This window comes from Astatotilapia calliptera, chromosome 2 (genome assembly GCF_964374335.1).
Source record: "Astatotilapia calliptera chromosome 2, fAstCal68.1, whole genome shotgun sequence".
In the NCBI taxonomy this organism is placed as follows: domain Eukaryota; kingdom Metazoa; phylum Chordata; class Actinopteri; order Cichliformes; family Cichlidae; genus Astatotilapia; species Astatotilapia calliptera.
In genome coordinates this window covers 10,690,625-10,702,676 of record NC_137423.1, presented here as the reverse complement: position 1 = coordinate 10,702,676, position 12,052 = coordinate 10,690,625, and the positions used below count along the sequence as shown (strand labels likewise).

At 42.1% G+C, this 12,052-nt stretch overlaps 1 protein-coding gene across 8 annotated transcripts in view; it reads left to right on the top strand.

Moving 5' to 3' along the window:
* The window catches only part of LOC113031912 (transcription factor COE3), a 136,409-nt gene that overhangs the window by 24,725 nt on the left and 99,632 nt on the right, over positions 1–12,052 (top strand). For all 8 annotated transcript variants that reach the window (XM_080305382.1, XM_026184461.2, XM_080305378.1 and 5 more), the window contains one exon: positions 3,107–3,180. In XM_080305382.1, coding sequence (XP_080161508.1) covers positions 3,107–3,180 — 74 coding nt within the window. The remainder of the gene's footprint in view (positions 1–3,106; positions 3,181–12,052) is intronic.

The window sequence follows — 12,052 nt, the reverse complement described above, 5'->3', positions numbered from 1 at the left end:
GGAGGAGCTGCATTAATGCAGATTGGACCGTGCAGCGATGCAGCTGGCACAGTAACTTCTGCACAGTGAGTCACATCATGCAACAAGGCCGAGGGGCTCACACACCGGGAGACCCCCGCGGGAGGTGTTTGTGCTCCTTTTGGAAAATATTTCTGAGCTCAAATAACTCATATTTAACCCTCTCAGGCTCAAATTAAACTTTTTGTTGCTAATGCACAACCAAGTCCTGCAGTGGTACTCCTGAGTAAAAAAAACCTCATAAAATATGTATGTGGGGTAATCAGGTTGTTAGTTTTTAACTGTTGCAAATCGGCAACGCCTGCCTCGAAAGGGTTAAGAAATGTTCAGCACACGTTTCTCACGTCGTCTTAAGCGAACTGTTGTGAAGACTTCCTCAATGTAGGCCTCGTCTTCCTGTTTTTAACCTTTTGTAAAAATCAGCCTCCTCTTCTAAAACAAGTCTTAATGTGCTCCAAATCGTTCACACCCCAGGTTCATGATTTTCTCCTTAAGCTTTTTATATCTTTGGAAACCCCACGTTTTAAAACGTTCGCTGACAAACAAATTTGTAACTTTCCGACATGCTCCCTTTACAAAACATGCATCAGTGCTTGAATGACAAATGAGAAACACTTTAAAGTGACATGTAAACAGCGTTTTTAGTGTCACTGCAAACACACACACACTCTGAAGGCTGCTGAACTTTAATCTGAAAAACAGTTGTTTTTGTTCTCAAAGTTTTTTTGTGAAATATTTACTCAGAACAAAATTTTAATAAACATACTCAGTCCTGCCCAAAACATCTCACCTTTTCCAAATATTCACTTTCTAATAAACAACATTATTTTTTCCAAAACGGCCTCGTCCTCACTTTTTAAACATGTGAACGTCTGAAAATGTCTGAGGTGTGTCCCCGCAGAAAGGGGACATTAACCTGCAAATAAGCATGAAAGTGGACATGCAGTCACGCACTCACAGGACTCATGCATCAGGAATGATGATGTATAAATATCGACCACCAGTTCTGTGTGTGTGTGTGTGTGTGTGTGTGTGTGTGTGTCCCTGATGCAATCCACATCCCTCCTGGTCAAACTGGAGCGTTTTAATCCAGAGGAACAGAGCCAGGATCGGGATCAATAATGCAGAAGTGGTCGTTATCCTAAAAGTATGGTCCCCCAGGGTGTGTGTGTGTGTGTGTGTGTGTGTGCAGGGTGGAGGTCTGTTTTGACTATAAAGGTGGATGAGGTAGCAGTAGGTCATCGCAGGAAAAAAGAAAAGAGGAGGAGGAGGGGTGAGGACACACACCCGTGTGCTTTTAGTGGAGTTCATTTACAACAACCAGGGTATTACAAAAACCACACACACATTTCTGCTTCTGTCTCTGTGAGGGCCCTCTTTGAAATAAAGGAGTCCCATCACGGTGAAAATCAGGCAGAGTCAAACCCGAGCCCTCAAACCCGCACTGATGCCCTCTCCTTCCAAAAACGTCCCCATAAGGACGTGGGTCCCCACAAACACCCATATACGAGTACAATCGCACACCTAGCCCTACTCACAGCGGTCATCCGTCATCCAGACTCTGACACGACAGCTCTGCGGGGGCGAGGAGGAGGGAGAGTGGAGGATGAGGAGGGGGGCTTCATCCTGGGGCGCCACCCGCCATCTGGCAGGGAATTCTGGGAAGGCCAGAGGAGGCTGAGACCACCAAAAGGGGAGGTGGTGGGAGGTGTGAATGGTTGGAGGCCATGTTTGACTTTATTACTGGTGCAGACTGTGGATAGGCAGAGGGGGGTGACAAAATAAAAGGAACACCTGGACACATCTAAATATCAGGTGATCAGATTGAAGCTGAACCGGATGTACGGCAGGAAAGCGATGAATGCTAGTATACAGACTAAACTAGTTTAAATGGTTGGGGGGGGGGGGGGGGGGGTTGCTTTTGCATTTGCTGCCACCTATATCGGTTCGGCTCACGGGGGCAGCAGAGATGCCCGGCCGCCTTCTCCAGCTCTTCTGGAGAAACATGGAGACATTCCCAGACCAGCCGAGAGATGTGATCTCTCCTTCATGTCCTGAGGTCTTCTCCCTGTAGGACATGCCTGAAACACCTCACTGACGAGGTCTCAAAGAGGAGTCTTGGGTAGATACTGAAGCACCTCAACTGCCTCCTTTTTGGAGTCCCTGACAAATGACTGAGCTCCTCACTCGGTGTCTGAGGCTTCGGAGGAAGCTCATTTCAACCACTGATATCTGCAGTTTAACTTTTAGGTTCCTGCCCACTGCTTCTAGCCTTAGAGGTAGTTCGACTAGTTCGACCAGCTCTCTCTTCACCACAGGTCTCAGGAGGCAGAGCTGGTGATTCGATCCCTGGCTGCTCCAGTCTGCATGCCAAATACCTTTGGGCAAGATACTACCCAACGTTGCTCTCTGATGCGTCCATTGGAGTGTGACTGTATGTGAATTTTAAGTAGAAAGTGCTTGTGTGAATGCGACGTGTTGTTTATAGTACTTTGAGTTCTCCAATAGAGTCGAGAAGTGCTTTATTAGAACTAGTTCATTTATCATTTACCACAAAGGCCCAGTAATTCGTTCCCATCACTGCAGATGCTGTGACAATCTCCCGCCTTCCCTCGCTCGTGAATAAGACTCTGAGGTACTTGAACTCTCCCACAGTAGGCTCCAGGGTAGGGTGCCCAGTTCACCTCTGACCACCACCCAGTGGGGTCCTTCAAGGTCTGATCCCCAGTTGCTAAAACTGGTTCCCAGCTGGTTTTATTCAGTTCAGAGTCTGGATGATGCTGCGGTTAAATCTCCTTAAGCCCAGTTTTAACTTTTGAATGTGAAAACTGGTTACCTCATAAGCAGATATATTTTGACAGAGTTTGGTTCTTTTAACTAGTTTAACTCGTTTAACATATTCAGCTAAAATGCATCAATCACAATGAGCTGATTTGTCTTGTTTTGTTTAACAGTTGTTTACCCATTTGCAGATTTGTACTCTGTGGGAGGAAAAATAAATGAGATTGTAGGCCGTACGATTTCATGTGATGAGTTTTAAGGAGATGAGTTCTCTGTCGTAATCAGCTGTTTGCTTCTGTCCCATCAGCCCATCCTGTATGAAGGACAGGACAAGAACCCGGAGATGTGTCGCGTCCTCCTCACCCACGAGATCATGTGCAGGTAAGATAAAAAAACAGATGTGCTGTCTGTTCACCGATTCAGCGCTTGGCTCAGCGGCACTTTGGCAGGAGAGCAGGCGGCAGTTTCTGTCAAACCTGTGACTTTTTAATTTGTGTTTTTGTTCAGGCTGAAGCATGGTTTAATAACAGTGCAGTGTAATTATCTCCCTGCAGTGTGTGTGTGTGTGGAGTGTTAATTATGCTTGCAGAGGAAGTGCGTGGTTGTTAGATTGTGATATTTAAACCAAAAGATGATTGGATAATGGAGAAGTTTAGATGTGAAGAAGAGTTTTTGTCTCTGAGAGAAGAAGGTGTTTAAAATGTAAATAACTGATCAAATTTAAACAACTGAATAACAGAATTTTGTAGGTGCGTCCAAAAACAAAGAAACTGATAGAAGCTGGCCAATCACAAATAAGCAGGCTTAATGAGACGGGAGCAGAAAAGGCTTGTTTCAGAGAGGGTGGGGGTGTAAAGAGAGTACAGTAGAATATAAATAAGGATTATTTTTGAAATGTGAATCATGCAAAGCTGCTCTAAAAGAGTCCAAGAAGGAAAATAAAAAGCTGGAAGTCATTATTATTGTCGATTAGTTTTGGGTATAATTTCTATGGAATGATGTATTCATTTTTTGTTATATGTTAGATTAAATTCTTCAGGGGAAATGAAAACACTCAACTTTGGGAATGTTAAGCGTTAATCTTTTGGAGGCCTCTCCAAGCCCAGAGTTTGAGCGGTGTATGTGCTTCTTCTAGGACAAATATCATCTTCAGATTTTGTGAACACGTTAGTCAGTTCATTAAGTTAATCAGAAAAGACTAATTTTGCTATAAAAATGTCCAGACACCTTTTCCAGGGTCCAAGCAGTTTTCTGGCAATTTCATCTTCGCTTAAAATTCTATAAATAAATTCGTTACTAAAAATATTAGAAAATTTGTCTCTCAATGTGAATCTGTCATTAAAAATGATGTATTGTTATTTACATTTAGAACACATTATTTATCTGCCTTTATTTAAACATGCAGCCTTAGGGCCTGGTTTTAAAAAAATGCGGCAAGATTTGAACACAATCCCGAAATAGTGTTGTTAATTTTACAGGTGATTCACAAAAGTTGAGCTGTTTTTCAAAATGAGCTTAGTCGGTTCAGTGTCAGGCATCAAAACAAAAACAAAAAAAACGAATTTAACACTTGAGAAATGCTGCAGATTGCAAAGCGCATGAAAACATGGCCTAATGATCAGATGTTTGTCTTTGGTCGGTGACAACTTTCTTATTGTGTGACCGTTACTCGGTTAGCTGTAAGTTGGCTAGTTGTGCTAGGCTAATGTTTGAGTTGCAGGAGAGTTGCTTGTGTTATTGATAATATGTATTTGTACATGTCTGTGCACTCACCTCTGAGTCCCACTGTCCATGGGGGGGCGTCACCCACTGAAACAGACTGGCGGAGGTGGCACAGAAGCTTTCTGACTTAATTTGTTTCTCCATCTAATAAATAAACCTCTGTTAGATAAAAATGCACTATGCCCAAAATCCAATCACCTGTCTAACCTCGAAAAACAGCATTAAAATTCAACCATTTTCAATGATTTCAAGCTCCTGTGTGAGCCCTGTATATAATACAGGTCTATAATAAAATTTGTATTTGTTTGGGTGTCGTTTTCTTGGACGTTGTGAAATTCATGTTACTTTTACACAGTGAGGGCATTTAAAAATGTTTTACAAGATGTAGATTTGATGATGGTTTTACATCAGAATTTAGTTTCACTTTTACATTTTTATTTGAATTCTTAATTATCTTCACATTTTAATCTGTACCTGAATTGTAAATCTTAAATTTTGTGTATGGATTTGGTTTCCGTTGTGTTTTCTAGTTTCTGCTTTCATTCTAGTGGCAGCTTTGTGCCTGAATATATTTTCATTTCTTCCCTTTTTGAGGTATTTTGTAACTTTAAAGGTACTCCTGTACGGCTTTTCGTTATTCGAGGTTGTATTGATAAAGTGTGTGTGTACATTTGTTGGCCTGAACGCTCTGTGTGTGTTTTTGTGAGAGGAAAAAAGAGCAGCTGTTGGGTTGTTGTTCATCACACCAATCAACACGTTTCCTGCCCTGCGTGTCTCTGCTGTCGTCTGTGAGTTAATGGTTTTACTGGTTCAGACCGAGGAGTGAAGGAGTGAAGAACAACCATAGTGTGTGTGTGTAGCAAGGTGAAAATAGGACACACAAACACACAAATATATAAATACAACTGAATCTGAAGTGTCAGTTGGAGCTCCAGCAGCCTGTTTCTCCATATGTAGGAAAAAAAACATCATTTTTGATGGTTTATATTTATTTATCGCTCATCTGTTTGTTTCCCAGTGTGAATAAACTGGTTAATGTGGACATTATATCCTTTTATAACTTTTTAGGGGCAGTGAATTGGTGAATGAATGAAGAAATTAGTTTACATGTTAACTAGTCTGTTTGTAGAGTTAACTGGTTTAGGTGCACTACAATAAACTGGCTCATCTGGGATAAACTGAGCCAAATGTGTTCCACAAGCTGGTTTACATTAAAACAATAAAGGGAATAGATTGGATTCATTGTTTTATTGAATTAGTACATGCAGTATATTTGGAGTTAACTGGATTGTCAGTGTATAATTTTGTATAAATCTGGCTGTATTAACTGACTTAGGCCTTAGTGCCAAGGACCTGGAGACCAGTCACTGATAGGTAAAACTTGCCTAAATGGCTGGAGAGCGGTTGCTGGGGTTAATGATTGTTACATCTTTAGGGAAAAAACCTTGAAGGGAAACTCTTTCTGTTTCCACTTTTCACAGCTTCACCAGCTTGGTGAGTATTTTGTGAATGTCTGCAGAGAAGTTTGTGTCTTCCATGCAAACTATGGATGACTGCAGCTTTCTGCTGGCAACCAAAGCGAGGTTTTTGGTGCAGGACCCTCTTAGCGACTGACTGCCAGCAACCTCCAGTCACCACTTGCCAGCCGGGAATGCACATTTTTCCTATCACTTGGTTGCCAGGGTGTCACCAATCAGGCTACAGACCTTGGTGACTGAGATTATGAGTTTGCTGCAGTATACAGTAATAGTCCAGTAACGTTGTAATCTGCTCAGTAAACTGGACCAAATGTACAGCGAGTCAGTTTACATAGTAACAACTTTGTATGAACCTGAACAGTTTTTTTCAAAATTTTTAAATTAAGTAATCACTCAGTTCATGTTTGCATAAAATTTTAGCCATCATAACATTTGAATAAATTGGTGCATATTTGGAGTAAAATAGTTGGTGTAAATCTGGAAAAGACGGGCCTAGCTACCTAGGTGTGCAGTTTTGGAGGTGGACATTAAACTGAGTTATCTATAAAATAAAAAGAGCCAAATGTGCAAAAAGTTTATCTAGAAGTGGTTTGAGAAACTGATAACTTTAAAATCAGTTTAAATATGTGGTAAATTGGGTTAAATTGGGTGCACACTGTTAAGATGTTTAAAAAATAGGTAAAAAATGGTGTAAACCTTAATGTAAAGTGTACACATGTGTGGTGAGTTGGTGCAAATCTGAAAATAAAATTGACAATGTTAACCTGATAGAGTGTGTATAGTAATCTGGGTCATCTTTAGAGTAATCTGGGTCATCTTTAGAGTAAACTGGGCAAAACCAGCAACAGCTCAGAGTGGAACTTGTTTAAATGTTTAGTAGACTGATTTTCAAACTGTTAAGATGTTATTAAAAAGTTAAAAATGGAATAAACAGGTTTAAATGTTTGTTGGATTGGTTTACACAGTGAGCAGAAAACTCAGTTTGTACCATTCAGTTGAACTTGAAGCAGTTAAAACAAGAACAGGTCTGACATTTTCGACCTTGCATCCGCCTCCTGCTCTGCCGTTTATCTCTCCCGCTTTTTCAGCCAGACTTGAGTATCTGTGAACTTCCCTTTTGCTCTCACTTTTTATCGAGCTCACTTCCCCCTGCGAGATTCCGTCGATACGAGCTTCATTTCCATAACGACGGCTGGCTGTCGGCGTCTCTGAGCTTCAGTCATTATGTGATTGAGTGCGATTATTAACCAGCTTTCCCCCTGATGGATGTTGTGTTTCCATTCACTAATGAGTGAGGCATCAGAGACTGCCTCGCTGTTTCTAACACGCGCTCCGTGTTTCTCTGCCTCCATGGCCCCAGGTGAGGTCGTCTTTATGGGCGTCCCCATTGGTTTGTCTACCTGGATGCTGCACCTTTGGGTGTAGCACCTGCTGCAGGATGTTACCCTCTAATGTTTTTTTTAAATAGAGACATTCTCTGGGTTTCTTCGGGTCTTAAAGTAGTTAGGTTTTCTAGGAAAACCTGAAAACCTGAAAAGACATGAAATAGTCAGTATTTACATTAAACTGAGCTTGTTTTAGACCTTAAAAGTCTGATATCTAGTCATTCTTTCCCCCCCCCCCCTCATAAATCTTGAAGAATGCAGCAAAAATGAAAGAAATGAATGCCCTTGGTAGTGAATTCTAGGCCTCATCATCCTACTTTTTGCTGATATCCTTCTCATGTTGGTCAGTATGTTGATGAAACTGGTATTAGATCTGATTTGAGCCTATGTTTAGGTTTTAAACCTGCCTAAAACTCTGAAAAAGAAACATTATGCTCTCACTGCTTGAGTTTTTGGTTACTAACAGATTTATATTTTATATACATTTAACAGTCATGTAGAAAAAAACCTTTTTCATGCACTTTAATCATACAAGAACCACCGAACTCAGAAATTGTCACTGAGATAGTGACAGTGACAGAGCATCACTCTGTCCAGTTACGCGCTACACTAATGGCGTCACAGCTTTGTTATTCAAGCATGAAAACAAATCCCAGCCTAAGTAACTGAATGTTTTAGTCCCTTCATCCTGTAAACCTGGAGAACATCCAGCCAGGATGCTACAGCATCAGTGCAAAATACAGCACATGTGCAGCGGATGCACTAATTTGAAGAAAGTACATGTAAATGTTAAAATGAGGGACCCTCAGTCTGAACAGTTTAAGTTACTAGTTACAGAGAAAACATCACAAACTCTCAAAAGTTTTGAGCTTTTGGGTTTGCAGTGGTGCAGATTTCCATCTGAGTGTTTGTGAAACACATTTCTGGATTATCTGTGGTGTGATTTGGTTTGTTCCTGGATTATCGCAGATTAAATTCTGGATTTTTATTCAGTTACTGAGTTGGAACTGGGTTTGGTGGTATCTTTTTTTCTGGAAGCCGCTCTGGGACACTGTCAGGTTCCTTCACTGTGTGTTTGAGCTCTGACCTCGCCATCATATTACCGATTCACATTAGCCCTTCTTAAACTGATCTCTGCCATCACAAAGCAGCGAGAAGCAGTGAGAAGCAGGCGCTGCAGCGGCGGCAGCCAGGTTGGCACTGCGGCATTGCCAGCAGGCTCCCAGAGGCTCGCCAGCTCCGGGCCGCTCGCCTCGCCTCGGCTTGCCTCGCCTCGTTGGCTGCCAGGCTTCGGGCGATGCTGAGGAAAACCTGCTGCCGCGCTCACAGAGGAAGGTGGCGTCCAGGCCGGGCTGGAGCGAATCAGCGGGCCTGGCGGCTGCTGTGGTTTTCCAAGCCTTTGGGTAATTACAACACTTGCCCTTTGAAAGCGAGCCCTGCATCCCCAGCCCGTCCCACTCTGTGTTATCTGGATGCTGTGATCCTAGTGACGCAGTGGGAATCGCTGTTTATTTTCTTTCTGTGTGTGTGTGTGAGAGAGAGAGATAGCAGCACCAACATGCCTGGACAAACCTTCTCTTTGTGGCTTAAGTAGATTCCACTTGTGGTGACGTCTGAAGTGGCGAGGAGGAGCAGCCAGCGGTAATGATGCTTGTGTGGCCTGTCTGAGGCTCGCCGGCCAAACTGGCTCCTGTGGCTCCAATGTTTTTGGTGACCTGAGAGAGAGAGTGTGTGTGTGTGTACGTGTACGACCAGTCTCTCTCTGCAGCAGGGACGAGCTCTCGCCGCCAAATGAGTGACAGCAGCAACACCACACACACTGTTTGTTTTATTTTAGCCACACACACACACACTCATCCCCTCTCAGGTCTGTGTGTGTTGTTCCTCGCAGTCATTAGCCGGCCGTGGTGTTAGCCTGTTTGCGGCCCGGGGGGAAACGTCATTAGGGCGATATTGTGGACGCTCAGCCAAGGTTTGTTTTCGTCTTTGGAAAGGGGCCCCAGGTCCCTGGAGGGGCCCCGGCAGTGCTCCTGGGGTCCAGTTTGTTTATAACACTTCTTTGGCAGTTTGGAGGAGGTTGTCACCACAGCAGCACCAGTGGGTTTCCAATGCTAATTGGTCTCCTGGAACTTTCACTAATGGCTCCAAGTAGCTGGGGGAATAAATTATTGTGGCGCGTTCTATGGCAACAGTCACACGTCCATACAGAGACACAAACACGGCACTCGGTTTATGATTTTTCTGTACTTAGAGATCAAACGGTGTGATAAATGATTCATAAAGCGACTCATTTGGCATTCGCAGCCTCGATTTGACGCTTGTTTGTCAAATGGCAATTTGATTCAGGACAGCATGGGGCGAACGCAGGACGTCACGGGTCATATGCAATATGATTAATTTTTAAGAATTACCGGAAGATATGTTAATGACCCTCGCAGCGATAAGAGAAAAGCATTGTGCAGAGCAGCTTGTCAGAAGGAAGAAAATTAGATCTTGTGTCGGGATCGTGTTGTTATTTTAATGATAGATGGATCGCTTGTGTCAGATTTTTTTATATTTGCATTTCAGAAAGCTCGAGCTCGCCATTGTAAATTAATTTTGACAAATATCTGAACGTTTCTGTCTCATTGTTGACTGAAAAATGTCCTCTGAGGCGGAGAAACTGGGAGTGATACCGAGCTGCAGCTTAAAAGTACGCTGAGCTTAAATGTAACAAAAAGTGCAGCATTTAAATGTTTTTGTACTGAATGTGAAGCTTATGTTAAAGTTTCAGTCCACTGGAATATAAGTTATGCAAACATAAACTGAGTGATTACAACAGGGATCTCAAAAATAAGGCCCGGGGCCCAGAATTGGCCTGCACAACACTCCAATTTGGTCCACTGGACGGCTTTGAAAAATGCAAAGATCTGAAGGAGAATTATTTTAGACGTTTAACTGTATTTTCATAATTTTTATAGCTTCTGTTGCTGATAATGACAGGAATGGTCTGTTTGATGGTCTGTTGTCCGATAAACATCATTGTTCACATTCCTCATGTCATTATGTCCTAACACAGCGGTCCCCAACCTTTTTTGTGCTACGGATCGGTTTATGTTCCACAATATTTTCGCGGACTGGCCTTTAAGGTGTCGCGGATAAATACAACAAAATAAAACCAGTAACAGTACCAAAAAAAGGAATATTATTCATAACACACGGGAAAAGACCCAGGGAAACCGAGTTAACGATAAAAATGATTAAAAAAATAACGCTAAAAACCCTGAAATCATAAATTTCACACCCGAGCCTCAACTCTCGCAGCCAAACGACTCACGGGCCAGTACTGGTCCATGGCCTGGGGGTTGGGGTTTGCTGTTCTAGCAGATGATTTGTGTTTATTTTTACATGAAATGGTCAAGGTCACGTTTATTTCTATAGTACATTTAAAAGAACCAAAGCCAAAGTGCTTCACAGGCAGGAAAAAAGAGAAAAAAAACCTGAAAACTGAAACAATTACAAGATGCTGAGGTTTGGCTTGAATTAAAGACAGCAGAAATCAGTCTTCAATAAACATTTACATGCAGAAACATTTGGGGCGGTTCTAATATATAATTCCAGTATTCCAGAGACTTGGCGCAAAAGATCAGTCAGCTAAATGGTAACCCATTTACTCTTAAAAATAATCAATAAGCCAACAAGGTGAAGCTAAAACCGGAGTAACACGTTCTCATCTCAGATGCATCATCTCATCTGAGCTAAACGTCGAGCAGTGGGGTTTTGTCTTCCCAAATCAAAAGCATGACTGACTCTTTCCAAGACAGTATGAGGAAGATTGGCCCCTCAACCCAAGTGGAAGCAAAAAGTTTTTACATGTTTATCAACATGCAATGTGTTAGTAAGAACACGTAAATTCATCCCTGTTGTGAAATTCAAAGATCGGACTCCACATTTGTTGTTGTCTTCAGATCTCAGAAATACTTCAGTTTGATTTTTAAACGTGTGCCGCGGTTCCATCTGCCTCTCGGCTCTTTTAATTAATTAAATATGAAAGTATTTATTCATACTGTGTAGTCGTTGTTGCATGTAAAACACTTTGTGTCGCCTTGTTGTTGAAAGGTGCTCTACAAATAAACTGGCCTTGCTCGGCCTCCCCTCTGATTGGTAGAGGTTGAACATGAAGCCTGAGAGGAACGCCTGCAGGCACTGCTCAGGGCAGTAAAAACACTTTAACATCCTCTGCATGTTTTCATGAAAAATAAAAATATTCACAGTCAATATCCTCAAAAAAAAGACACATGAGTGAACGCCACAAATGTTATTCATTATTTCTGTTGATTTACTGACTGTTTATTAAAAACTTATTTTGCTGGTTTAGTTTGAACTCTGAGTCCTAAATCGACTTTGTCCACCTTTTGTAGTAATTAATACCAACTACAAATGAAAACAACAACACATCCCTCTGAAAAAATAATACTATAAATGGCACATTAAAGTTTTGTAAACCCAATCAGCTCTGCAGCAACTCTCCTGCAGTTTGTATTTGCAGCTGATCAGCTTCCAGCCCAAGCAGCTTCACCCCGTTGAAGGCTGCATGAGAGGTCACTGAAGCGTCCTTCTTCTCATTTCTCGCTCCTAACCCTAACCCTAATAGGGCAGCTTTGCCTCTCACTTTAAGACTTTAAGACT